Here is a 27343-nt window from a genome sequence, read left to right on the forward strand (position 1 = left end):
AGCTTTTATCACCCAACTGTCTGCTGCCACCTCCTTAATGCATTTGTACGTGAGCACGTTTGTATTCACTGAACTCTTTTGCCGTCTTAAACGTTCGAGACAATCGGAGCTCAAGTGTGAGGTTTCAGCCACATTTATGGGAGCTCTGGAGAATCTCTTCGTCCACACATCAGCTGGAAAATCCAGTTACATTATCGCTAAGCAACGTCATCAGCGTTTTGATTTAACCGCGAGCTGCTCGTAGCTTCTGTGTACAGATTAGAAATCAGTGTAAGGAGGACAGGAACCGTCAGTGGTCAGGTGGTGTGTGAGAGTACTACAGGGCCCATGACAGAGCCCTGTAGCACTCCTATTTGAGATGGAAACAGATTTTAGTACAAAAGAAGTACAATCTGATTTGTGCTGTAGGAGCCATAAAGAGCTACATGTGCCATATTCTTTTAAAGTGAGAGTATTTTAAGTTTAAGGTATTTGGGGATTTTGTATAATTAGATTTTTTTCCCCCAGCCTCTGCCATCAGAGGCATATCTGCGTGCAATGAAAGTGTCAAACTTAAAGAGATATTCCCTTATCTCTGCAGTGACCTTCATGTCTCTGGGTCTTTGGCCTTTACAGATGCCTGGGAAGAGCTTATGGAGTCATGAGGTGTTTGGTTACAGGAGAGCAAAGGTCCAAGTCTTTAGGGTCCTGGTGCTTCCTGTCTTACTGTTTGGTTGTGAGACTTGGATGGTGCCCAGTGACCTAAGGTGACGACTGGTGGTCCGTGGCACTAATCAAGTGAGGAGTATCACTTGAACTGTGAGGAAATGTCAGCTACAATATTTTGAGCTTGAGGCCAGTTTCCTTCTTTCTTTTTTTCTCTGCGCTTGATCCAGTATGCAGAAGCATCAGTGCTGAGGACCCCAGCTGCTGAAGGTCAAGGACACACCCATGTTCCACCTGGCTGCAGCAGATAGATAATTACTTTCAAGAGTTAACGATGGACCAGTTGATTGGCTGGATGGCTGCCATCCAGGAACCAAGATTGTTCCATAGTATGGTGGATGCAGCGACACGCAAGACAAGTGCATGCTCCCAGATATGAGACCTGACTTTGTAGACCAAGTAACCCAGTTAGATGTGTTGTTGGGTTACCGGTATATGGACCTGGGTTCAATTTCGCTCATGCTAACTGTTCAAGTCCTTGGACAAGACACTTTATCTGTATTGGTCCAGTTCACCCAGCCTAAATGGGTGGACTGGGGAAGTAACCTGTGAAGGACTGGGATCCTGTCCAGGGAGAATCGTAGACTCTCAACCATTTCATGCTACAGAAACTAAGGATAAGCACTGAAAACAACAGGCCTCAGGTTCTGTATAGGACCTGTGTTACAACGGGTCTCTGGTTCTGTATAGGACCTGTGTTACAACGGGTCTCTGGTTCTGTATAGGACCTGTGTTACAACGAGACTCGGGTTCTGTATAGGACGTACATCACAGCAGGCCTCAGGATCTTAATAGAACCTATGTCACACTTAAAAAAATTATACTGAAATATATTTGATCCCTGTTTATCCATATGAACTAAAGAATTAACAGGATCTACTCCATTCTAGGCTCCACCCATTAACCAATTTTGTGAAAATATGGTGAAACATTTTTTGCTGTGGACACTTAATGAAGAATTATTATTATTAATAATAATATTATTATTGTTGTTGTTGTTATGTGTGTGGAGGAAACTTCACTTCTACCAAATAAGTAAAATGCACAAGCTCCAATATCATAATAAATTAAAGAATGGATGAAAAATATAAGTACACAGTCGTTAGCATAGAGACCAGAGTTTAACTCAGGAAAACAAACACTTTAACTTTATAGACATGATAGTGGGGGCGCTGTTTCACCAAAGAGGCAACCTATCTATTACTATGTGATGACGATGACAACCGTTGACTGACAGGTTGTTCATCACTGTGTTCCAAGGTTCTTGAAATACAGCAACATCTCCACCTGGTGGACATTTACCATTAATGCAGACACGAAAGAATTCGCCAAGAGGTCTCATCAATAAATAAATCCCAGATCTACATCTGAACCAAAATGTAATCAATTATTTCTCAATTCACCTGTTTATTAAATTTCATTAAATTCCACCACCCCCCCCACCAAAAAAAAGAAAAAGAAAAACTTTTCAGTGGTGTTGTACACAAACACACTTAAAAAAATTGAAGATTATTTTATGACATTTTTAACCCCTCAACGCCTACTGTCGCATATATGCTACAATATTTGACTCAAATATGCAACATAACAAATTGACCAGTATGCCTGTTGTTGCAAATTTGCAACATACCATTATTATTATTCTAACATTATAACATAAATTATTACCAAAATACCAAAATTACTATTTATTTTTGTGCAAAAGTGTAATTTATAATCTCAACATTATTTACCATCTATTTAAAGGCAAAAACACACACAAAACATTTTTTTATATACAGCTATATACATCCAGGCGTTAAGGGGTTAAGAAATTTATATTTTTTATACATTATTATTCCTCAAGGTGGACAGACAGACAGACAGACAGACAGACAGGTTCGGATTCAAACCATCCCAAAAAACCCACATCATATGAGTATTGAACACGCTGCCTCACTGATTCTAACCTTAAAGCGCTGCAGAAAGTCAGATTATGAGTTGGATTTGAGTCCAGTGAAGTGAGCAGTCGGAGGCGACAGCGTGCACATCCTCCAAAGAACAGATCATTAATTCATCTCCGCTTGAGTCTGGCACAAAACACTCTGCAGTTAAACGGTCACAGACTCAGCTGCTGAGAACACACACCCATCTGCATGTGACGCAGTGAAGATGAGCAGGAGGTGAAAAATTAGGTGCACATATTCACTCAGTCACATGACCTCTCATCACTCACTCACATCAGCCGATCTTCAACAAGGTGCCAATTTACACCAGAGTGTACAACCATTAACCCGGAGTGCACAACCATTAACCTGGAGTCCACAATCATTAAACAGGAGTCCATGACCATTAAACCAGAGTGTACAACCATTAAACCAGAGTGTACAACCATTAACACGGAGTCCACGACCATTAACACGGAGTCCACGACCATTAACACGGAGTCCACGACCATTAACCTGGAGTCCACAATCATTAAACAGGAGTCCATGACCATTAAACCAGAGTGTACAACCATTAACCCGGAGTGCACAACCATTAACACGGAGTCCACGACAATTAACCTGGAGTCCACAATCATTAAACAGGAGTCCATGACCATTAAACCAGAGTGTACAACCATTAACCCGGAGTGCACAACCATTAACCTGGAGTCCACAATCATTAAACAGGAGTCCATGACCATTAAACCAGAGTGTACAACCATTAAACCAGAGTGTACAACCATTAACACGGAGTCCACGACCATTAACACGGAGTCCACGACCATTAACCTGGAGTCCACAATCATTAAACAGGAGTCCATGACCATTAAACCAGAGTGTACAACCATTAACCCGGAGTGCACAACCATTAACCCGGAGTGCACAACCATTAACCTGGAGTCCACAATCATTAAACAGGAGTCCATGACCATTAAACCAGAGTGTACAACCATTAACCCGGAGTGCACACCCATTAAACCGGATTCCACGACCATTAACCTGGAGTCCACAATCATTACATCTGAGTCCTTCTAGCAACCTTCTATCCTTCCAAAGTCTTATTCCTTTGCTTTCTTCTATCTGTCTAGTTTCCTTGTAGCATCCCTCTAGTGTCCTTCTAGCATCCTTCTATTCTTCTATCCTTCTATTCTCCTAACATCCTATGTTCTTTGCATCCTTCTCTCTTTGTAGCTTCCTTCTAGCAACCTTCCATCTTTCTGGAGTCTTATCCTTTTGCTTTCTTCTAACCCTCCATCTTTCTTATATCCTTCTAGCTTCGTTCTATCCTAGTCTTTTTCCTATCCTTCTAGTTTCCTTCTAGCATCCCTCTGGCTTTCTTCTAGCATCCTTCTACCCTCCTAGCATCCTTCCGTTCTCCCAACTTCCTTCTCTACTTGTAGCTTCCTTCAAGCCACCTTCTATCTTTCTTGAATGTTTTACCTATTTGCTTTCTCATACCCTTTTAGCTTCCTTTGATCCTAGCCTTTTCCAGTCTTTCTAGCCTCCTTATATCTTTTTAGCTTCCTTCTCTCCTTGTAGCTTCCTTCAAGCAACACTCTATCCTATCAGCGGCAGAGGGTGTGCCGCGCTCCGAGCGGCCATCGACAGGCTGAAACAACCAGATCATTTCCAAAGTGAAGGCTGTGTTGATCCGGGACGTCGTCTGACTACCAGAGAAATTGCAGAAGAGGTGGACATCAGCACTTTTGCGGCACATTCCACTGTTACAGGAGATTTTGTAATGAAAGATGTGCAGAGGAATTTGCGCGTCGGGACAGAGCCGCAATGGCGCACAACAAAAAGAACGTCCGTGTTGGAAACCATTCGGAAGATTCAGACGGCGTTCGGTGGCTTTTCAGTCGAGTGAGTATCCAAGAAATTTTGTAACAGTTGGGCATGTCACAACTTGTCCTGTGAGACTTCCAACATGGACGTGCTTTTTGTTGTGCGCCATTGCAGCTCCGTCCCAACGCGCTGTGGGCCGTCTTTAATCTGGTTGTAATGCTCCTTAATCTGTGTGACGCCCAGAGTGTCCTCACCGAAAGCCGTCTGAATCTTCCGAATGGTTTCCACCTGGCTGTCTCTCACAGTTTCTGGAAAAAATTGATTCAGTGCTGCTCCAATCGCTCAGCCATTTCCCTGACAATGAAAATCCGACGAGGGGGTGGACCAGTGCTCACTCAAAGCCTGCCCACAGGTGAATGACGCAACCGACAGGCGTGAAAAAACTCACGCATGCGCACGAAGGTTCAAGCTTGGCTGATGCAAGCGCACATGATTCAAATCCATATAGTTTTTAAAAAAAAATAAAAAGGTCGGATAGTTTTCTAACAGACCTCGTATAGCGCCAACTCACAACAAGGTCGCCTCAAGGTGCTTCACACAACACAACTCGGAAAAACAGAACAAAATGAATTAAAGGATTAAAACATAATAAAAGAGCAAAACCATAAAAGAGTAAAAAGAATTTTAAAAACACATAATAACATAATATACTAATGATAAAACAAACAGGGAAAACAAATGGGTCTTAAGTCCTGATTTAAAAGTCTCCACAGGATCCAACTGCCTTATGTGCACAGGGAGACCATTCCACAGAGCAGCGGCATGATAAGAGAAAGCTCTGTGACCCGCAGACTTTTTATTCACCCTAGGAATACAAAGTGCATCCTGCAAACACAGGGCCCGAACCGGTACGTAGGGCTTAATCAGGTCAGCAAGGTAGGGAGGTGCCAGTCCGTGAACAATTTTATAGGCCAGTAGCAGAACTTAAAATCTGATCTCACAGGGACAGGAAACCAGTGAAGAGATGCCAAAATGGGTGTAATGTGGTCAAACTTTCTGCTTCGTGTCAAGAATCTGACAGCAGCATTTTGAACCAACTGAAGACCCCTAATGCTGGACTGCAGTAAACCAGAAAACAGAACATTGCAGTAGTCCAATCTAGAAGAGATAAATGCATGAATCAGAGTCTCAGCATCAGCCACAGACAGGTGTGGACGAGCCATGTTAAAGTTTGTACAAGACACACTGTAATTAAGAAGCGATAAGTTGAATCAGCTTCATGATGCCTTAAACAGACTCAAGTGAAGTAACAAGATGTGGAACACATTTTGGTTCTTAACTTAAAAATTCACAATATGCTAGAAATTTTGGGATTGGCCCCAGCAGGAAACCATAATTTTTAGGGCAGATGTGGGTAATGTGACATATCCAAATTAAATCAATTCAAAACTATTTATTTTAAGCATGTCAGATGACGGGTGGGTCTGTGCTCTCATGAGCGCATCACTACTTTTTAAATGATACATTTTAAGGGAGCAGATTAAGAGAGTTTGGGACGTGAAGTGTAATGTTTGGGTCCTCCAGGTGGTGAAGCCCCGAACAAATAGATACTAATCTAATCTTACGGCGGAGGGTAAAACGAGCTCATTTGGGGGACACGAACAACAGACTGCTGGCAGTAAGATTTGGATGATAGGAGCTATAGAGCCGTTCGCCCTTTTACAAATCACACAGATGGTGTGAGAAGCTACAACGGAATATAATGTAGGCAACTCACATGTACTCGCAGTCAAATAAGGCTGCAGGGTTTCACCATGAACCCAAACAATAATGATGGAAATAACAAATGCTGTAAGACAATCTGGTTGGTCTGCAGCCAGGCTGCCCAATTTGGGGCCCCGCCCTTGATTTCATAGTCTGGGGGAATGCATACATTGTACAAGAGGTGGCCTACACCCCAACCAGCAAATGTTTCTGTGGGTATATCGTATAAGATATAAATTAATCTTCTTCACATTTATCTATTTTTTGCGTTGTTTGGAAACAAACCTGAGACTACATCCACCTCACAGCCTCAGGCTTAAAAACCAGGAAGCACCAAGACTTGGACCTTCTTTCTTCTACAGAGATATCAACATACATCCAGCAAAATCATGACTTCGTACACTCTTCACTTCATGTCTGCAAGAGGTCTCCTGTGGACATGAATGCCAAGAAAATGCAAGGAACATTTCCATCTTGTATCATATGCAAATTATAAGCATAATATTCCACCTAACAAAAACGCTCTGAGTTGATGCATGTTGTTATTTCTACCTGGTTCTTTTTATGTAAATTTCTGCCCCTTACCAAAAACCAAACCATTGTATTCCTCATTTTGAGTTTATTCAAGGTCACATTAGAAACCAGGCCTGGGACCCTCACAGACAGTGTCCATCTTGTGAAAGGCCCCTAAAATGAGTCATACAACACCTTTTATACCTTGTGGGTGTTAACATGGGTGTGGTTTAGTCTCATATTTCTAATGTTACTGGCTCTCACCAACAGGGGAGCTCTCCCTGTATCTGAAACTTGGACAGATGATAGAGTAAAACTTAACATATTTCTCAGAACCTCCAAACAAATAACACAAATAATTAATAGCTAACATAAAAGAATTAGCACAGATATTACCTAACAATGTCTGTTCAAACACACAGGGGGCAGTGTTGGGCACAGTTCAGCTAATCTGATAGCAGATAATTATCAAAGCTAATGTTTTTGCTATCGGATTAGCTTTTCAGATAAGTTTAAAAACCATCATCGTACCAATTACCTTCCGATAAAGTTGGTTCCAATAACTTTAAGTCCGATAACATTTTTTTGATGGTAAAGTGAGCAAAGTTTAACTGTCAAAAACATTTGTAAACCCTAAAATCAAACATTTTAGTCCATCTGTTGTGTGTTTGTAGCGGACTGGCTGCCTGTCGCTTGCTGATGATGTCATCATTAAGCCCAAAACGTGATCAACCGGCCGATGCAGGGAGCATTGTGGCTTGTGTAGTTCAGGTTCACTTTGGACGTTACAGTGGGTCCGCTCGACACAAAAACAAAACAGACTCATTTTAACACTATTTTATTTCTTTGTGGCTGTAATTTAATCGCGAAGACTCGTGGGGGAGAGGAGCTCTCATGGTGCAGATGTGTGTACAGAGGGACTTTTCTTCACATTTGGACACTGTTTTGGATTTTAAAAAAAAGGACGCTTTATGTGGATTATTTATTCAGATGAATCCTACTGAAACTAACAGGTAAGAATATATGTTTACTACTTGTATTTTACTCTGCCAATCAATGAATTAATGGATGGATTTTGGTTGTTTAAGCCCCAGGGTTCTAAGTGTGTGAAAAAAGCAGCAGCTTTTTAGTTCTTAAATGATGGTGTATCTAATACGGAGATAAACTGTGACTTCTAATACTGTGTTTTACTGCTTTTGATAGATGATAACAGTGTTTGGGGTTTTCTTTTTTATTCATTCATTTTTCGTGTGTTCTTGTGTGTTTCTGATCCTTGAATTTACCCAGCAGCCCCTGCGGCACTTAAAGTGAAACTGGTCTATCAGAAGCCGACAGTGTAATCTGATGTGGCCGCGTCCAAATCAATACTAAAAGTTATCAGTTACCGGTTATCTGTAATAAAGATATATATTTTTTAGCAGTTTCTTAGTTTATCATCATAAAAGATAACTTTTCAGTTATCTGATTAATGGTTATCGAAGTTAACTTTGTGGTAAGCTGTCCCCACCACTAACAGGGATCTTACTGAACAGACCGGGATTACTTACGCTCAGCAATGATCAGCGGAGGGTAAAACAGGAAGTAGCCCACCAGCTCAGCGGTAAGCTGGTTGAGGAGACCACTGGAGATGGTCCCATTAAGAGTCGTGTCCTGGTTCTTCACCGTATAGACCAGGGTGACTGACGGAGAGCCCAGTTCCTGGGACACACTGTGGATCTGAACACAAGCACACAGTTTTTAAGATTATACATAAATCAACCAATCAGAAGCATCCACTACTTATACTGCAGTAAGAGTTTTTGTTTAGTGCGCAAGCAGTTTTCTAGGGTGCCTGCTCTCTGCACCTTGTTGGTCATCTTACATAGCCTAGTAAAGTTGTCTTCTTGCACTCCAGTCTGCCTCTCACCTTCCTATGAATTGTACAGGTTATGACTAATCATTCATTCATTTTCTTCCACCTGTCTGGAGCCGAGTCACAGTGGCAATAGACCAAGCAGCTCAGACTATACCTCCCCATCTTCGATCAAGTCCACTGTTTGTGGGGAACCCAAGGCTTTTTGAAGTCAGCTGGGAAATATATCCTCTCCAGGGCCTCTTCCAAGTTAAACATGCCCAGAAGACCTCCCCAGGGAGACGACCAGGGTGCAGCGACTCTACTCTAACGTCCTCCGCGATAGTCAAGCTTCTCATCCTGTCCATGAGTGTAAGCCCAGATACACGAGGTAGGAATCCCATTTCCACCACTTGTTTCCGTGACCTTGTTCTTTCGGCCATTGCCCAAAGTTCAAGACCATAGGTGAAGATAGGATAAGTAACCAGTAAATCGAGAGTCTCGCTTTCATGCTCAGCTTGTTCCCCATGAAATCCAGTACAGCATCCGCAGGATCTCAGATGCATCCATCTGTTGATCTCTGGTCCATCCTACTCCCACATGTGAACAAGACCCGAGATACTTTAACTTCTCTACTTGGGGCAAAAACTCTCTTCTGACCCAGAGGTGACAATCCACCCTTTTTCTGACAGGGGACCACAGTCTCAGATTTGGAGATGCGGATCTTTACTCCAACCTGCCGACGTCACATCACAAGTCATAACCTAAAGAAGCATACAGAACTACATCATCTGCATAAAGCAGGCATACTATTCATTACTCATTGTGGTATATGTTCAACTGTATAGAATGAGCTTCCTTTGTTTCAGCTTGCAACCATCACGTTATACGTTTAAGGTGCATCTATTTCACTCATGCTTTGTGACTTTTGGTTCTCTGTCTTGATGGAACACCCAAAGCAGATGACCACCCCACTGAGTTTGTTCTGCTGGGGTTTTTTTCCTGTTATAAGGGACTTATTCCTTGCTGCTGTTGCCAACGTGCTTTTGCATGGAGTCAGTCAGGTCTAGACCTAAATCTGTATGTAGAATGCTTTCAGATGACTTCTGTTCTGATTTGGAAAGATATCAATAAACTGAGTTGAACTGACAGAACACATATAAACATAGACACATGTAGAGTTCACACAGTCAGAGAGGACTATTAGAATCTACCATACCAAGACGAAGATGCTTCTACAACACAGATGCAGATGCAGTAAGACATGCTTCAGGGGACATCTTTTTCTTTCCACAGCATAATAAGAAGCAATGTGATTAAATCACCATCATAAAGTGGAAGATGAGATAAGAGGAATTCCCATCACATTCCTCCAACAGCGTAAATATTTCAGAGGATGAACTATGAACAGCCTTGATATCAGCCTCTCCTTGACGAACCCAGCTTTATGATTTCAGTTGTGCATGCATGTATATCCTGCAACCACAAGACAGTGCTCACAGTGGAGGCAGAAATCAGAATGAGAGCTGAAAGGAAACTATTAAATAGCAGCGCTAACAAATAACTTTAATGTGTCTCAGGAATGAAACAATGCAAATGTACCCTCCTTTAAATGGAAATCTGTCTCTTTATGAGCGTTTAATACTCGCCCGTTTTCTGTGTTTAATGTGTTAATCTGCAGTGTTCTTACACAGAGGAGCTGCAGTAACAGTGTAGCCGGAGTCGCCGCGATCCTGCAGAATTTCTGTCTGCAGCCTCAGTGTGCACGTGGCCCGCATTACCGTGCTGCATGCAAATGTGACACACTTGGCTTTCTACATCTTGTAAGGCGACACGGCGACCGTGAACCCGTGCAGTACCTCAACAGTCAGCCTGTTGTAGGTCTCCAGCACTTTGTCCTGAGCCTCGTCAAAGGCGTTCTCCAGCCGCTGCTCCAACATCTGGATGAAACTGCACGAATACACGTTGTCCGTCGGGCCGACGAACCTCAGCACTGACAGGAAAAGAGAGAAAGATTTATTTAGAGCATGAGAGCAAAAAAACAAACAACAGGGGAGGCAGAGAATGCAATTAACAGCTAAAAACATCTCTGTTCTGGAGCGCATTTTTATATCAATGAGTTGAATTCATTCTCTGTCTCACTATCTTCTGTACTTTGAATAAGGACATCTAAAAAGAAGATTGTGTACAGCAGCGTAAAGACGCACACTGAAAAGAATCTGCAGAGCTCCGGTTATTACATGACTCCCTGCCGCTCGTCGGCGTGCAAAGTCCTCCACAAAAATGATGGAGGCACTTATGTCTACTTAAATCCATCAAAGGTTAATGTGCACTTTAATTTTAAAGCTGTTGAATACTATATTACAACAGCTAATAAATGAAACATCAATAACTCTTCTAACATTCCCGGAGTGCTTTTCACAACAATCCATAGAGCCAAAATGGCCACAGAGCCAGACATCAGCAGGGAAATGGACTGTGCTATCTGGAGCTGGAGTTTACAACATTTTATAGCCACGTCTCATGTGCACACTGGGAGGACTCTGAGATTAAAGACCATCCTCATGGGTATTGGTGTTAGTGTCTGTCTGGTCAACCTTTCCAAAAAAGTATACTTGAAGTTCATTTTATTCAATAAAACTCAAGTTTACTTCCTATGTATACTTTATAGTATACTTTTAAGCAGGGGCAGATCCCCCGAGGGGGCACACAGCCCCCACTTAGTCACGCCTTAAGGCACATTGACACTTGCACGAATTTGACCCCCACACTGCCACGCCAGATTGTGTGCCAGTGAGGAGATCAAATTCGTGGAACTGTCAAAGTGCCTTTACTCGTTCACAAATCCACTCCCCCTGCCCCCCGCTTTACAAAATCCTGGATCTACCCCTGCTTGTAAGTGTACTATTTCTATACGTCTTGTTTTTACAGTACACATGAGTGTATAGGTGCTACTGTAGATATATTAGTAGCCCATGTTTATAGTTTATGAAAGTGCACTATACCCAAGGGACTTTAATGACCTTCCAGTCTAACTGGGATTAAATCCAAGGACCCAAGGATCTTTAATCGATCAAAGCACAGGGTCACCCCTTTGAGTCTGGTCTGCTTGAGGTTTCTTCCTCAGAGGGGATTTTTCCTTATCACTGCTGCTCTGGGGGTTAGTAAGGTTAGACCTTACTTGTATGAAGTGCTTTGAGGCAACTCTGTTGTGATTTGGCACTATATAAATGAAAATAAACTGAAAAATTGAAATTGACCCCCTCATCACAAGCTCACTTCAATCACCCCGAGAAGATAAAGTCCAGCTTCTTCCAGTATGTGATTTATGTCTTACCTGAAGACACTTGCGTCTTATAGCTACAGGTATATTTGTTAGTATACACCAAGCATAGAGATTTTTTTCAGTATACTTGTCTATAAACAAAGTATACTTTAAGTATAATCTGTTCAGTATGTACAGTATGTGCTTTTTTGTTGCTTAAAAGAGGTATACTGCGAGTAAACCTGGATACAGCTCTTTCTGGTAATGGAAGGGTACTGAACCTATGACCCTATGGTTACCTTTAGGTCAGCAGTTCCACAACACAAAAATGTACATGATAATTCAACAATAACTCTAATCTGTGTCTCCAAACCCAACCTCAACCTTGTGCAAGTTCTTTGCAAGGAAGACCAATTAATATTTCAATTAAAAGGTAATTGGAATATTAAAATATATTCATTCCTGTTTTTTTCTGTTTTGGCTATTTGGAGGGATAGTTTGCAGACACATGACAGACCTGTTTTATCCAATACATTCAAAGGAATGTTAAAAATAAGAACTGTTAGGCCATAAGTTATTGGATTTGTTGGTTTACAGACACCGACTGCTCTAAAACTCACAGACTCAGTGAAAAAAAATGTAATTGATACCCTACATTATGGATTAGCCTGAATTTTTATCGGATTGCTTCCAAAGACGACTGTGCCTGGGCGTCCTGTCCAGCCATCTAATGGAATTAGTTGTAATATGTGGACAGGCTGTGCATGCACAGTTCAGCTCTGCACGCTTCTGGAAATGAGTCGAATGGTGCAGGTGTCACAGACCAAACGGTCCCTTCCACATAAATTCAGTATTACTTCATAATAAAAGACAGGAGAGCGATCAAAGCGCCACAGCAGCATGTCTGAGTCTGAGTCTCTGAGTCTGACTCTCTGAGTCTGACTCTCTATACCCAAAGCGATCAAAGGGAATGATGTGATTATTACCCATCAGATGACAAAATCTCTTCAATCATTTTAATGTCAGTTTTAAGCAGAAACGAGGCGATAATCTGAGAGTCGTTACTGACGCTCTGAAATGACATAGGCGCAGCAGCACATCAGACTCAGACATGCTGCTGTGGCACTCTGATCGCTCTCCAGTCTTTTATGATGAAATAATGATAAATTTATGTGGAAATGATTGTTGTACAAAAGCTTCAGATATCTGTCGCTGAGACAGATGATGACTGGAGTCAGCTTGAAACAGAAACAAGGTGATAATCAATGAATCGCTGCTGATGCTCTGAAATGATGCATTCACAGTGAAGGCAGGGGGGACCGATTTTAAGGGGGGCCGTTCGGTTGGTGACACCGGGGCTACACCGACCCCTTGTGCACGGAGTGACAGCGGGCTTCACCTGTGTGGAGAATGTGGACGAGGTGATCATTCTTATTGTCTGTGAGGACGTTGAGAAAGTTGAGAAATGCAGCTCCTGGGCATCATCAGACATGCAGTATTTTTCTGCTGAAATGTGGATTTGTGTTTTTTTTTAAACACCCCCCACCCCCATCCCCCACCCAAACAAAACATCTGATTTTTGCATCTATCACGTGGATTGGTGGGTTGCTCCGCGGCTTCACCATGAATGACTGCCTTTTTGGTCTAAATCAGCCAGCGCAGCCCACGTCAGTAAGACATAGTTCTGAGCTCTTACATCTCCAAATGCCACATAGACACGTTAACATTTAAATCAGTCATTGACATTTTCCATGGTGTGAACTGCAAATTAATTGCAAAGATTACATCACTGTGATTTTGTGTCACTGTGATTTGATTTTAAAGTCGGCAAAAAAAAAAATCACAGTCTGCAGCAGATTTGTTTGTTCCCAAGATTGTTTAAAATAAAAGTATACGAGTAAAACTCTGGCTTGATCCGTAATTTTTCATTAAAAATTCAAACTCATCAATTCCCAAAAACAACAATTGTTATTATTTAAACTTTGAATTTTTGTTTGTTTGTTTTTTCTGACTTTAGCCCTCGACTCCCAGAAAAATCTGTAAACCAATAAATCTAATAACTAAGGCCTTAGTCTTGCTGGTCCCAACCATATAATTTTTCATGTCTTTGTCATATTTGTCCCAGATGGAGGGACATAGATATGCTGTTGTCTGTCTGTCTGTCTGTGTCTCCATCTGAAACGCTGTACTCCCTGTAACCGTTTATACATTTGAGGCAAGTTTACCAAATTTGCAGCAGGGATGCATCTCCTCAATGACTTGGTCAAATGTGATTATGAGTGACCTTGACAAAATATTGAAGGTCATGCACAGAGGGGACATACAGAGGGACGGACAGCATTTCTATGCCCTCTGTTGGGGTGACGGAAGACAAATATCACAAAGACACTAAAAATGATATGACTGACACCAGTAAGACTAACAGTTATCATATTAAACATACAAGCGTACGCCGATGACATTTTTGTCTTTGTTGTGATTTGGCACTATATAAAAAACATTATATACCATATATATTATAACATGCTGTATTCCTCTGCTCTTTTTTTTTTTTAAACCTCTGAACGGCCTGAGAGAGACACAGCAGAACAACATTCTGACCCAATTTCAAAGCACATAGTGTTAACGAGTCCAACAGGCAGCGCAGACCACTGAATCATTAACATCCCTCTTAGCACCAACACGCCTGAGACACAAACACAGTTGACCCACTTGACAATCTTATGCAAATTTTGCTGCGCTGGCTAATGTCGAATACACTGTGTACTTATGGCTCATAACCAGAAGAAGCTGGAATGGATTTTTTAATTATCTATTTATTTATGCTGCTGCACTCAGACACGTTCAGCTCAATAAGGGAGCTGCAATTTACACCACATTACTCCATTACACCGGTTAAATAATGACTTACTAATTGTCCTGGTTTTCCTCCCCTTGTTCCCATAACACTTGATTTGAATGAATGTCTGTGCACGTGTGTGTGCACGGCATGGTGTTGTTTAAAAGAGGCTTAAGAGGCTGACTAAATGAATGGAGCAATTTGCCTTTGCTCTGCAATCATGGGGTTTGTTCGGGATTTAGGATATCACAGAAGAGTAAAGAAGAGCAGAGATGTAATCAGAATTTTCTAATTTTGTCTCCGTTCTTCCCTTGTGTCTCCCTCCTCCTCTCTGCAGTTGTTTGATTGCTCTTCTCCTTTTCTGCTCCACCTTTCATCACCGTCAGACCATAAATCGAGCAGTTTATTTTTGTTTTTTTTGCCGCTCACATTTTCTGTACCTGTTTTGACCTGCAGGTGGACACTCGGAGTGGGCATCCAGGTTGCCACGGGAACCAGCACTGCTTTGACCAGTGGGGTGTGCTGCCTGATGTCCGACAGCAGCTTGTCGAAACCGTAAACATTCAGCGCCTCCACCACCAAGGAGGAAACGTAGACCGTTTTCCCGCTGGCCGCGTAGTAGCCCAAGGTGACGTTGCGGGGACTGCCGTCGTCGTGCTCCACCTGCAGAAGAGGAGAGCGTCTGATGTCAGCTTGAATGTGTTTACATCTACATGACAAGGGAGGCACGTGTATCCTAAAACCGCGAGAAGCTCAAACAGAATACTTCAAAGAGGAGGTGAAAAAAATAAAACACTGATCACACATGTGAAACAAGCGGCGGGGCAAAGCATCGCTCGTGCATGCAGCTGGAATACAAATGCATCAGACTATGAATGCTTTGAATTCCATCAGCCCTTTATTTATTTTTATTTATTTCTAAGCAAATCTGTCTCGAGGGCAAATTGTAGCATTAGCTTTCAATGTAAATCTGACTAAGCGTGTCCTGGAAATAAACATACAGACAACAACTGGCGGTGGCTCGATGCTTTTATTTGGGAAACTGGATTCCGTAGAGGTTAGAACCTCTACCTGCAGCCACAACTACCCGCCGCAGTTACCGTGACTCTTCTCTCTCATCCTTCTTCCCCTCTTTTCTCTTCTGTTACACTCAACTCAGCTTTTATCAGAAAAAAGCCAAAAACACTACACAGAAATGCAGGTTATGCAGCCTAAAACTGAAAGCTACGACAATAACGGCCAATAGTTACAACTTGAAAGACTACAGCCTGACCGATACGGATGTTTGGGGGCTGATACCAATATTAGGGAGCAATAAGTAGACGATACCAATATATCTGATGGTATATACAGTGAGGAAAGTAAGTATTTGAACACCTTCGATTTTGTAAGTTCTCCCACTTAGAAATCATGGAGGGGTCTGAAATTTTCATCTTAGGTTCATGTCCACTGTGAGAGACATGATCTAAAAAAAATCCGGAAATCACAATGTATGATTTTTTAAATAATTTATTTGTATGTTACTGCTGCAATTAAGTATTTGAACACCTGTGAAAATCAATGTTAATATTTGGTACAGTAGCCTTTGTTTGCAGTTACAGAGGTCAAATGTTTCCTGTAGTTTTTAACCAGGTTTGCACACACTGCAGCAGGGATTTTGGTCTACTCCTCCATACAGATCTTCTCTAGATCTTTCAGGTTTGGAGTTTCAGCTCCCTCCAAACATTTTCTATTGAGTTCACGTCTGGAGACTGGCCAGGCCACTCCAGGACCTTGAAATGCTTCTTACGGAGCCCCTCCTTAGTTGCCCTGGCTGTGTGTTTGGGGTCACTGTCATGCTGGAAGACCCAGCCATGACCCATCTTCAATGCTCTTACTGAGGAAAGGAGGTTTGCCAAAATCTTGCAATACATGACCCCATCCATCCTCCCTTCAATACGGTGCAGTCATCGTGTCCCCTTTGCAGAAGAGCACCCCCAGAGTATGATGTTTCCACCCCCATGCTTCACAGTTGGGATGGTTTTCTTGGGGTTGTTCTCATCCTCTAAACATGGTAAGTGGAGTTGATTCCAAAAAGCTCTATTTTTGTCTCATCTGACCACATGACCTTCTCCCATGCCTCCTCTGGATCATCCAGATGGTCACTGGTGAACTTCAAAGGGCCTGGACATGTGCTGGCTTGAGCAGGGGGACCTTGCTGCCCTGCAGGATTTTAAACCATGACAGCATCATGTGTTACTAATGTAATCTTTGTGAATGTGGTCCCAGCTCTCTTCAGTGGACATGCCTAAGATGAAAATTTCAGACCCCTCCATGATTTCTAAGTGGGAGAACTTGCAAAACCACAGGGTGTTCGAATACTTATTTTCCTCACTGTACATTTAAAAAATTGCGATGATTCCTAACATTTTGTGACCAAACCCATATGGCACTTAAATGTAACTCGGACTTGATATTTCAGTTTAAACATGAACTTTATTATTAATAACAACAAATATATCCAACAACCAACCAACATACGCTGTGCTACCCTCATTCAGATTGGCAGTCACTGTGTCACACTGCTCGGTGTTTGCAAAAAGCAGACTTCTCATTCGTCCTGGCCTCGCCTAGCTGGCAGCATAGCAACCAGTTGTCTCTTGTTGCTGTAAAACAACCACTCTGATTGAAAATGAATGGCAGCTGGTCACTTTGCCACAGTCTCTTGTAGCTAATTGGACCAAATGGGTGATGGGGGTCCCAGCCATGCTTGACAGCACTGTAAAAGATGTTGGAGGACTCTCTGCTGAACAAACTATGTAATGACACCATTTCTGTGAGCCAAAGTTGTTCTTCTGTATTGTTTATTCAGCAAAATAAAAGTTTTCATATCAGCAAAAATATCACTGATACCGATATGTAAGTGAAACACTTATATTGGCTGATATTACAGTACTGGCCAACCAATATTTGCCCGGGTTCTATAAAAGACTGATGAAGGACATCTTGCTAGAATGTGCCCATGTGACCACTTCAGGTGACGTCCCTCACATTTCCTCCTGCTTTCCTGTTTAATGGTCGGCAGCCTCTACTTCTGAAGTTGTTTATCGCAGTACAACGGTGGTTAAGCTACACTGTGTGTCAGTTACACTGGGCTAACGTGGTCTAAAATATGTAGTGCAAATGTATTTCAGGCACATTTAACTCCACTCTGCCATTTGCAAGGTGCGCAATCTAAGCGCAAAGAAATACCAAGTGTGTATGTGTGTGTGTGTGTGTGTGTGTGTGTGTGTGTGTGTGTGTGTGTGTGTGTGTGTGTGTGTGTGTGTGTGTGTGTGTGTGTGTAACATGAACTACACCAGTCAGATTGATGGTGCATTGATATATAGATGACAGACTTGGAAATGAGAGGTTTTCTGGCTAGGAAAAGGATTTTTCAATTTCAGTTTCAATTTATTTTCATTTATATAGCGCCAAATCACAACAGAGTTGCCTCAAGGCGCTTCACACAAGTAAGGTCTAACCTTACCAAGCCCCAGAGCAACAGTGGTAAAAAGGATCTGAGCTAAAGTCAAAGCCTGGTACAACTCAGAGTTAATAAAATTTTGTATTCCAGTAGTTGTCACTTTTATTTCCTTTTGAAAATTTTTGTTTTCAATTCAGATTCATTGGAGTTACAGCACGGCAGCACAAGCAGTGCGCTTGTCTCCTAAATAGATGTTCCCAGCTTTGTGAGCTCGCCTGTGTAAGTGGTATCTGACTATGGTGTTGTATTGTGCAGCCCGACTTGAGATCAGGTTTTTGATGGTGGATGGTGCAAACACTGTGTCGCCTCATGGCAACTCAAGGTCGTACTGGTTTGATACTTGACCAAACCTTACTATCGATCTGAGATGTGTGTCTAAAAATAAAAAAGAAAGTACATCTGACTCAATGTTTTGAAGAGGTGTCCTTTTTTTAACTCCAACAACTGACAGAGGAGATTTAAACTTATGTCTACAAATCAGTGTGTAACATACAGTATGTAAATGCGTCTTTATGAAATCATAAGGGCAGCTGCTGACATCATAGGAAAGAGATTAAAGGAAGAGAGATTTTGAATAAAACTGGATTTTGCCTGTATTCTGTCTGTGGCATTGAACCAACATCCATCCGGCAGCTCTGAGCTGCCCGTTAACAGACTGATCCAGATTGCGAAATAATAATCGATGTCATCCATCAGCGTGGAGGAGAACTGTGAGCAGGGGGAGGATGAAAGTGGACTGGAGCTCAGAGAGACTGAGTCACCGTCAGCGCCGGCTCACAAACAACCAGATAAAAATAGAATAAGCCCAGAGACGGAGACAGACACATAGACAGACAGCCTGAGTGACGCAGGTGGACAGACAAACACAGACAGACCAACAGACAGGCACATCAGACAGACAGCAGGCTGCAGAGATGCAGGTGGACAGACAAAGAGACAGACAGACATACCAACAGACAGACAGACAAAAATCTGGACACACTCAAGTAGACAGACAGAGAGGCAGAAAGACACAGGTGGACAGACAGAGGCTGCAACCAATTTAAATGAAAAAGAGGCAGCTGAAGGGAAGAAATGTGAGAAAAGTACAAATAAGAAAGAGACGAAGAACGCGAGAGACAAAATTGACATTAAATCAAAATCAAAAGACAAACAAAATCAAAGGACAATGATCACATCAAAAAAAAAGATCATTTTACAAACAACCACATCCTTCTTTAGGTTTTGTTGATCTTATAAAAGTCACTACAATAACATCTGCACGCTCACTTTTACAGCCAGCTTTATATAGAAACATCAGGGGACGGACATATGAACACTTCTTCAAGTTCACTTCAACCAGTCAGGAAGAAACAGAAACAGTACGGAAATTTAGTTGAGAGTGAGCTCACTTCAAAAGCACAGTGACAGCAAACAGTAGACAGGTGAGGGAAGCTCCCAAGAGTCCACCGACAACACAAACAGCACCTTTACATGGTACGGTCCTGTGGTTGGTTGGTTGTTTGTCAGAGCTGAGCGTGTGTGTGTGTGTGTGTGTGTGTGTGTGTGTGTGTGTGTGTGTGTGTGTGTGGCGGCACTGTTGGACTTCTCCCTGTAGGAGTTTTTCTTTCCCCGTGAGGGTCAGGCGCAGCTGTAAAGCCGGTGAGACGTGGTCACGTTGTTGTGTATTTAGGTCAGAGGAAGCTGACGTACCTGTGCGTAGACGCTGGTGTCGTTCAGGGCTCTCTGCAGAGCGTGGCTCAGTCCTTTAGAGAGGTTCTGCCTCAGGATCAGGTCCAGACGGTTCTTACGCAGCTCAATGGACAGAACTGTGGAGGGAGATAAAATCATTCAAAAAATAAAGAAATAACTTTGTACTCCTTAAATATGTTTTTGTTAAATAAACGAAGAACACCATCACTTAAATCACATAACTTTCATTTTTAAACATCTGATTACATTTATAAAATATTCTGGGGGTTTTTTTGGGGGGGGAGGATTTGTGACAAAATTGAAAAGCAAAAACATTTTTATTACACCCGCAGTACCTTCATGGCCCACACTTTGGGAATCACTTTTTTACATTACCGTGTTTTCCGGAGTATAAGTCAGAGCTTTATATATTATCAGCTCTTTAATTTGGAGTTTTTGTACATTGTTAAAGGCTACTTTTTAATTTTGGAATTTAGTCTTTTGTTATTAGAGTTGATTTTGTTTATTTTTTAATCCTGGGAAAGTCCAACATGAATAGTCATTACAATTATTTGAACGTGTGATTTTTCGGTATACAAGTCGCACCTGAGTAAAAGTCGCAGGGCATCCCAAACTAGGAAAAAAAGTGACTGGAAATACGTTAACTTAAATATCGACTCATTTTTCTTTTCCTCTTGATTACATCAGTCTGTGACAAACATGTACACCTGCTCTGAAGAACACATGATGTACACACATTCTCACTGTAAATTCTTCTTTTATAAATTATAATTTACATATTGGTAAAAGCCACACACATATCAGGTTTAAGCATATACTCTGTTTATAAATGAGGCCTCTGTATGTCTCAAAAACCAACATATAAAGATAAATTATCCTTTAGAAACTGGAGTGAAAAAAAATCCTTTCTGAACCTGCTCATGTGTCTGCAGCTTTAAATCAATAGGAGCTTCTGGCATGCACACGCAAAAGCCCATCAATAAGTTAAAAAGAAGCACTTCAGACCTCGCCTTTAGGTGGATCAGAAAAGTACTCTTTAAAAAGGATGTGCTGAGCCACAGGACGGCACAGACGGCATATCTGAATCCTGCTTGGTGGACAAAGACTCGAGAAGAGATGATGCTTCAATGACGAAACACTTGACTAACCGAGAAAACATCAACTAGCTGGGTGACACACTCGTTTATTGGAAATCAGTTCCTGATTGAAAGCTTCAGCTGATCAGGATGCTTTCAAACTGCATCATCTCAGCACAACATGGACACAATTAAGGGAACTAGAAGTAGCCGGCCGTGTCAGCAAAGTGGAAGTGTGTTTAGATTTTTTTCAGCACTTCTTGTACCTGCTGAAGTGAAGTTAACTGTATACAAAGTACATAGAATAACTTACTGTTTTTCCATATGTTTCAATATATTCTTAAGTATTTATGCTCATGTGATTATTTATGTAAGATTGCTAAATTTAGAAGACTAAATTACAGTTGTAACTCTTTACAATAAGGGTATTTTAATCAATGCAAGCATTAAATAACAGAAATTAAGATTTAACTTTAGTAATCATGTATTAACAGTGTTTTGTTAACTAAGGTACTAGATTATATATTATTTAATAGTTTATAAAAGGTAATAAATACCATTAATAAGTGATTCACAAACACAGTTAACTCTTAATTCACTGTTTACACGCTTAATTAACATGCTTGTTAACTAAAATCAACATCATTCATAAATGATTACTATACACATTAGTTAACTCTCAATTAACTGTTAGTTAATGTTTATTAGTATTGTATTAACTAAAATCAACACCATTAATAAATTATTACTAAACACATTAGTTAACTCTTAATTAACCATTAGTTAATATGTATTACTACTGTATTAAGTAAAGTCAACACCATTAATAAATTATTACTAACCACATTAATTAACACTTAATTAACCATTAATTATGTGTATCACTACTGTATTAAGTAAAGTCAACACCATTAATAAATTATTACTAAACACAATAGGTAACACTTAATTGTTAGTTCATGCTTATTACTACTGTATTAACTAATATTAACACATTAACAAATGATTATTAAACACATTAGTTGAAGCTTAACTCACTTAGTTCATGCTTATTACTGCATTAACTAAATTACTGTACCCTTACTGTAAAGTGCTATAATTACAGTTTAGGGACGTAACCTCTTTGGACTTTTTAATGATAGTCCTATCTTGATTTTTGTTTTCACTCGTACCTGTTCTGACCCAGTACTTCTCGGTGACGTTGCAGGGCAGACGACCTTCCTCAGCACTGGTACTGGATGGTGGTTCTGTGGTTGTGGTTGGCGGCAGCATGGTTGTGAGTGGTATGAACAGAGTAGTTGCAGGCGCCTCTGTTGTTGTTGTTGTCGTAGTAGCAGCAGTAGTAGTGGTACTTGTAGTAGTGGTAGTAGTGGTGGTGGTGGTGGCGGCAGCAGTAGTAGTTGCAGGTGTGGTAGTTGTAGTGGTAGTTGGTGGTGAGGTGGTAGTGTTAGTTGAAGGAACCGTTGGAGTGGCAGTAGCAGCAGGTGTGCTGGTTGTGGTGGTCGTCGGTTGAGTCGCGGTCATGGCGGTCAGTTCTTGGCTTGTAGTATGCTGTGTGGTTGCAGTAGTCATAGCAATGTCTGGAGAAGTTTTTACAGCACTTGTGGTCACTACCGGTGCCATCTTATCACTGACACCAACAGTACGACTGGTTGTGGATGGTGTTGTCATGGTTACCGTTGTCAGGTCATGGCTGTCTTTACTCACAGTGTCTGGGCTCGCAGCATTGGTCAGTGAGGTTGTCACAGATCCTGGCGGTGTGTGTGTTCTCACCGTGGTGGACAAGAGCAGAGTGTGTGTTGAGGCTGTGGTGGGCATCACAGACGTGTTTATGGTGGTCGCTGAGGTGGGCGTGTGCCGTGAGGTGTTTCTGGTGTGCACGAAAACGGTGGTGTTCCAGTGGTTGGTGGAGAATGGGCTGGTCACATTGGCAGGAAGTGTGACATCATGGTCACCGACTGTGGACAGAAGTGACTCGGGAACAGTGGGAAGATCCCAGGCGGGCAGGCTCCTCACCAACTCTTCTGTCAGGATAAACAGATTTGGAAATACAAAGAAATTCATATAAAGAACATCTGTCTACAACAGGGTCACTGAACATGGACCAACATGTGTGTCAACATGTCTAATATTCCAGAATGTTTTCTACCGCTAGCCTGTTAGCATCACATTACGTGACACTAGTGAGTTTTCACGCCAATGTTAGCCCATTAGCATCGTGTTATGTGTTGCTATGGAGTTTTAATGCTAACATTAGCCCATTACCAACACATTATGTGATGCCTGTTAGCACCGCTTTATATGATGCTACAGTTTCTTCATGCTAACATTATTCCATTAGCATCACGTTATGTGATGAATTTTGGCATCGCATTATGTGACAGTATGGAGTTTTTGTACTAACATTAGCCAATTAGCACTGTGCTATGTAACCAATTTGTTCAGATATCATCACCTTCCTAAAATAATGGCCTAAGTCATATTTTCCAAAACATGAACTAGGCCATTATTTTAGAAAGGTGACGATATCTGAACAATTAACTCCTTCGTAAATTACTACATTAAGACGCTGCCCTCGCTCAGGGCCTCAGCCAATATAAATGTGTCATTTTTTTGGAAAGACTACTGATTCAACTGATTATAGCCAAAATGTATAGGCTATGATCATACTAAAGTACATTTTAGTTATAAGCTTAAAGCTCATAAGTACAATGACTAATGAAACCTACTAGAATAATCTGCTATTGTTATTTGGGAGACTTTTATACTTGATTAATTTAATAAATTTAAAAATTATTTAAAAAATTAGCATGACCCAAGCAGAGGGTCACCCCTTTGAGTCTGGTCTGCTTGAGGTTTCTTCCTCAGAAGGAGTTTTTCTTTACCACTGTTGCTCTGGGGATTAGTAAGGTTAGACCTTACTTTTGTGAAGCACCTTGAGGCAACTCTGTTGTGATTTGGTGCTATATAAATGAAAGTAAATTGAATAAATTTAATAAACTAGATATTTGAAGACTTTTTATTTGGGGGAAATTTGGCTCAATTACAGTGGAATTATTCATGGAGATTGCAGTAGTATTCTGTATTATTATCGTATTTTCCGGAGTATTATTCGCACCTTAGTATAAATCGCACCTGCTAAAAAAAATGCCTCTTGAAGAGGACAAACACACACTGTACATAAGTTACAGTGTTGTTCTGGTTTATCAGCTGTTTAATTTGGGATTTTTGTTATAATGTACTTTATATTAATTGGCATTTATTATTTTAATATTAGTTTGTTTCATGTGTTGATTCCTGGGAAAGTCTGATATTCAATAGTCCAATATAGTCATAAACATTATTAACAATAATGAATGTGTGATTTTTCTGTATATACGTAAATCTCACTGGACAGTAAGTTACAGCACCTTCAAATTAGTTTAAAAAAACCGTGATGATATATATGATATATAGTAAGGGTAGGTAATGTGTATATATGTATGTATGTATATATGGAGTGGGCGTTTATAAGCTTTGCTTCTGCTCACCCCCTTTTTGGTCACACATGTCACTGTGGAATTGTCTTGTATATCAGTTTTTGTTATTGACGAGTTATGTGCCAAATAAATAAGTTCAAGCTCAAGTTCATATATTACAATTTCATCAGTTAACTAACTTTACACCACTAACCGGTGTGGTTCTGTTTTTAAAATAAAGGCGACAATGCAATTTCCATTAATTTTCCAACAAATCACAATTCCACACATTTCACCGGGGAATTCTGTGTTGGCAGAAAAACTCCTAATCCGGATACTTAGTAGTGCTGCAAGACATGTTGTGCACGTTCATAAAAATCAGAATTGGAGGAACAAAATTGCAGAGTAAAGAGGGTGGGATTCAACAAGCTGTCTAAATGATGAAAACGTGAACATTGTGGGTCCTACCAGAACTGGAGCTGGTGTTTGTGCTGGAGGTGTTGGTGCTGACAACAACCGGCTTGACGCTACTCGACGCCTTCGTCTGATTGTCTTTGGTGGTGGCTGGTAACGAGGGCGCTTTTGACAAAGAGGACATCGACTTGGATGACGACGCGGAGGAGGTTTTGGTCCAAGCAGCTTTGGACAACAGTCCTAATGGTTTTCCAACCACTGGTGCCTGGAGCTCCACTGTCTCTGCCAGCATGCTGAGGACGGATGAGAACGCAGTCTGCTCTCCTTGGCGTTCCCGCTGCTGTCCCAGCCAGGCAGCCGAGTCCCTGGGCATGCTTGGCAGATCTTCGTGCTCCGTGTCCACTGGCCGCCAATCTGCCCCGACTTCGGCCCAGGCACTGGTTCCAGTCAAAATGCCAGTTTCAGCAAAGATGTTGCCACCTGCTCCAGTACGGACCCCTGCTTCGGTTTCAGTCCAAACTGCTGTTCTGGCTTCAGCAAACACTTTCCCCTCAGGCCAAACTCTGGCTCTGGATCCAGGACCAACACCAGTCCTGTCCATCACCCCAGGATGGGCAAAGTCTTTGTCTTTAACCGCAACTCCGCCTTCAGACCCAAGTGTGGCTGAAAGGTTGAAGGGTGAGACGGCCCGTCGCACCGATTCATGATGACCTCCTTCAGCTGGACACAGACAGGAAGACAAATATAGAGAAGAACAACAAACGCAGATTAATTAGGAATTCTGGCAAACAGCCGCCTACAAACTCTGCAGCCTCTGCAGGGGGTCGTCAAATCATTACTGTTCACAGCGCCACCAACTGGCAAGATATTTCAAACACAGAAACTATCAGCTGCTCTGTGGCAAATGCACAGTTCAATGCTCTGTCTCACGTGCACATTTAGGGATTAAAAAAGGGATAAAAAAAAAAACAACTGCAACAAGAAAAATGGGAATAACAGCTAAAGTAGGTCAGTTATGTTTTTAGAGGATGAAGCACAGGGGACTGATTGAGACGTTCCAGACAGACTAAATCAGGACACAAACACATGCACGAACGCACGCACACACAAGGGCACACGCTCTAATTAGCTGTGACTTCAAACTATAGCTGCAATAATTAATTGATTGATCAGTTATTAATCATCAACATGGTTTTTGTAATCAACTGATTGTTGGAGGCTTCTTTTTTCTAGTGTTCAAATTCTCTGATTTCAGATTCTTCTTTTTTTACACTTCTGAGAAAGTATAATCCCAGAAAATACAACCCTAATTCCAATGAAGCCGGGATGTTGTGTAAAATGTGAATAAAAACAGAATACAATCATTTGCAAATCCTCTTCAATCTATATTCAACTGAATACACCACAAAGACAAGATATTTAATGTTCAAACTAATAAGCTTTATTGTTTTTGTGCAAATATTTGCTCATTTTGAAATGGATGTCTGCAACACGTTTCAAAAAAGTTCCAAAAGACTGGGAAAGTTGATGAATGCTCAAAGAACACCTAATTGGAAACAGGTGAGTGTCATGATTGGGTATAAAAGGAGCATCCCCAAAAGGCTCAGCCATTCACAAGCAAAGATGAGGTGAGGATCACCACTTTGTGAACAACTGCGTGAAAAAACAGTCCAACAGTTTAAGAACAATCTTTCTCAATGTTCAATTGCAATGAATTTAGGGATTCCATCATCTACAGTCCATAATATAATCAGACGATTCAGAGAAGCAGGAGAACTTTCTACACGTAAGCAGCAAGGCTGAAAACCAACATTGAATGCCTGTGACCTTCGATGCCTCAGGCGGCACTGCATTAAAAACTGACATTGTGTAAAGGATCTTACCGCATGGGGTCAGGAACACTTCAGAAAACCATTGTCAGTTAACACAGTTTGTCGCTACATCTACAAGTGCAAGTTAAAAAAGCCATAGCGAAAGCCATACATCAACAACATCCAGAAACACCGCCGTCTTCTCTGGGCCCAAGCTCATTTAAAATGGACAGACGCAAAGTGGAAAAGTGTGCTGTGGTCTGATGAGTCCACATTTCAAATTGTTTTTAGAAATCATGGACGTTGTGTCCTCCGGACAAAAGAGGAAAAAGGCCATCCAGACTGTTACCAGCACAAAGTTCAAAAGCCGGCATCTGTGATGGTATGGGGGTGTGTTAGTGCCCATGACATAGACAACTTACACATCTGTGATGGCACCATCAATGCTGAAAGGTACATCCAGGTTTTGGAGCAACACATGCTGCCATCCAAGCAACGTCTTTCAGGGACGTCCCTGCTTATTTCAGCAAGACAATACCAAGACAAATTCTGCACGTATTACAACAGTATGGCTTCGCAGTAAAAGAGTGCAGGTACTAGACTGGCCTGCCTGCAGTCCAGACCTGTCACCCATTGAAAATGTGTGGTGCATTATGAAGCACAAAATACGACAACGGAGACCCCGGACTGTTGAACAACTGAACTCGTACATCAAGCA

General features: G+C 41.5%; 1 protein-coding gene across 2 annotated transcripts in view; it reads right to left on the reverse strand.

The window, feature by feature from the left end:
• kiaa1549la (KIAA1549-like a) overlaps positions 1-27343 on the reverse strand; it is a 235322-nt gene that overhangs the window by 116819 nt on the left and 91160 nt on the right. The window contains exons 2-8 of one of the 2 annotated variants that reach the window (XM_034177216.1): positions 24869-25534; positions 22336-22966; positions 22115-22293; positions 19867-19982; positions 15110-15332; positions 10425-10558; positions 8282-8450 (exon numbers count right to left, since the gene is read on the reverse strand). In XM_034177216.1, coding sequence (XP_034033107.1) covers positions 8282-8450; positions 10425-10558; positions 15110-15332; positions 19867-19982; positions 22115-22293; positions 22336-22966; positions 24869-25534 — 2118 coding nt within the window. Of the gene's footprint in view, positions 1-8281; positions 8451-10424; positions 10559-15109; positions 15333-19866; positions 19983-22114; positions 22294-22331; positions 22967-24868; positions 25535-27343 lie in introns of both variants that reach the window. The other variant, XM_034177217.1, reaches the window with a different exon arrangement.

This window comes from Thalassophryne amazonica, chromosome 8 (genome assembly GCF_902500255.1).
Source record: "Thalassophryne amazonica chromosome 8, fThaAma1.1, whole genome shotgun sequence".
Taxonomy (NCBI): domain Eukaryota; kingdom Metazoa; phylum Chordata; class Actinopteri; order Batrachoidiformes; family Batrachoididae; genus Thalassophryne; species Thalassophryne amazonica.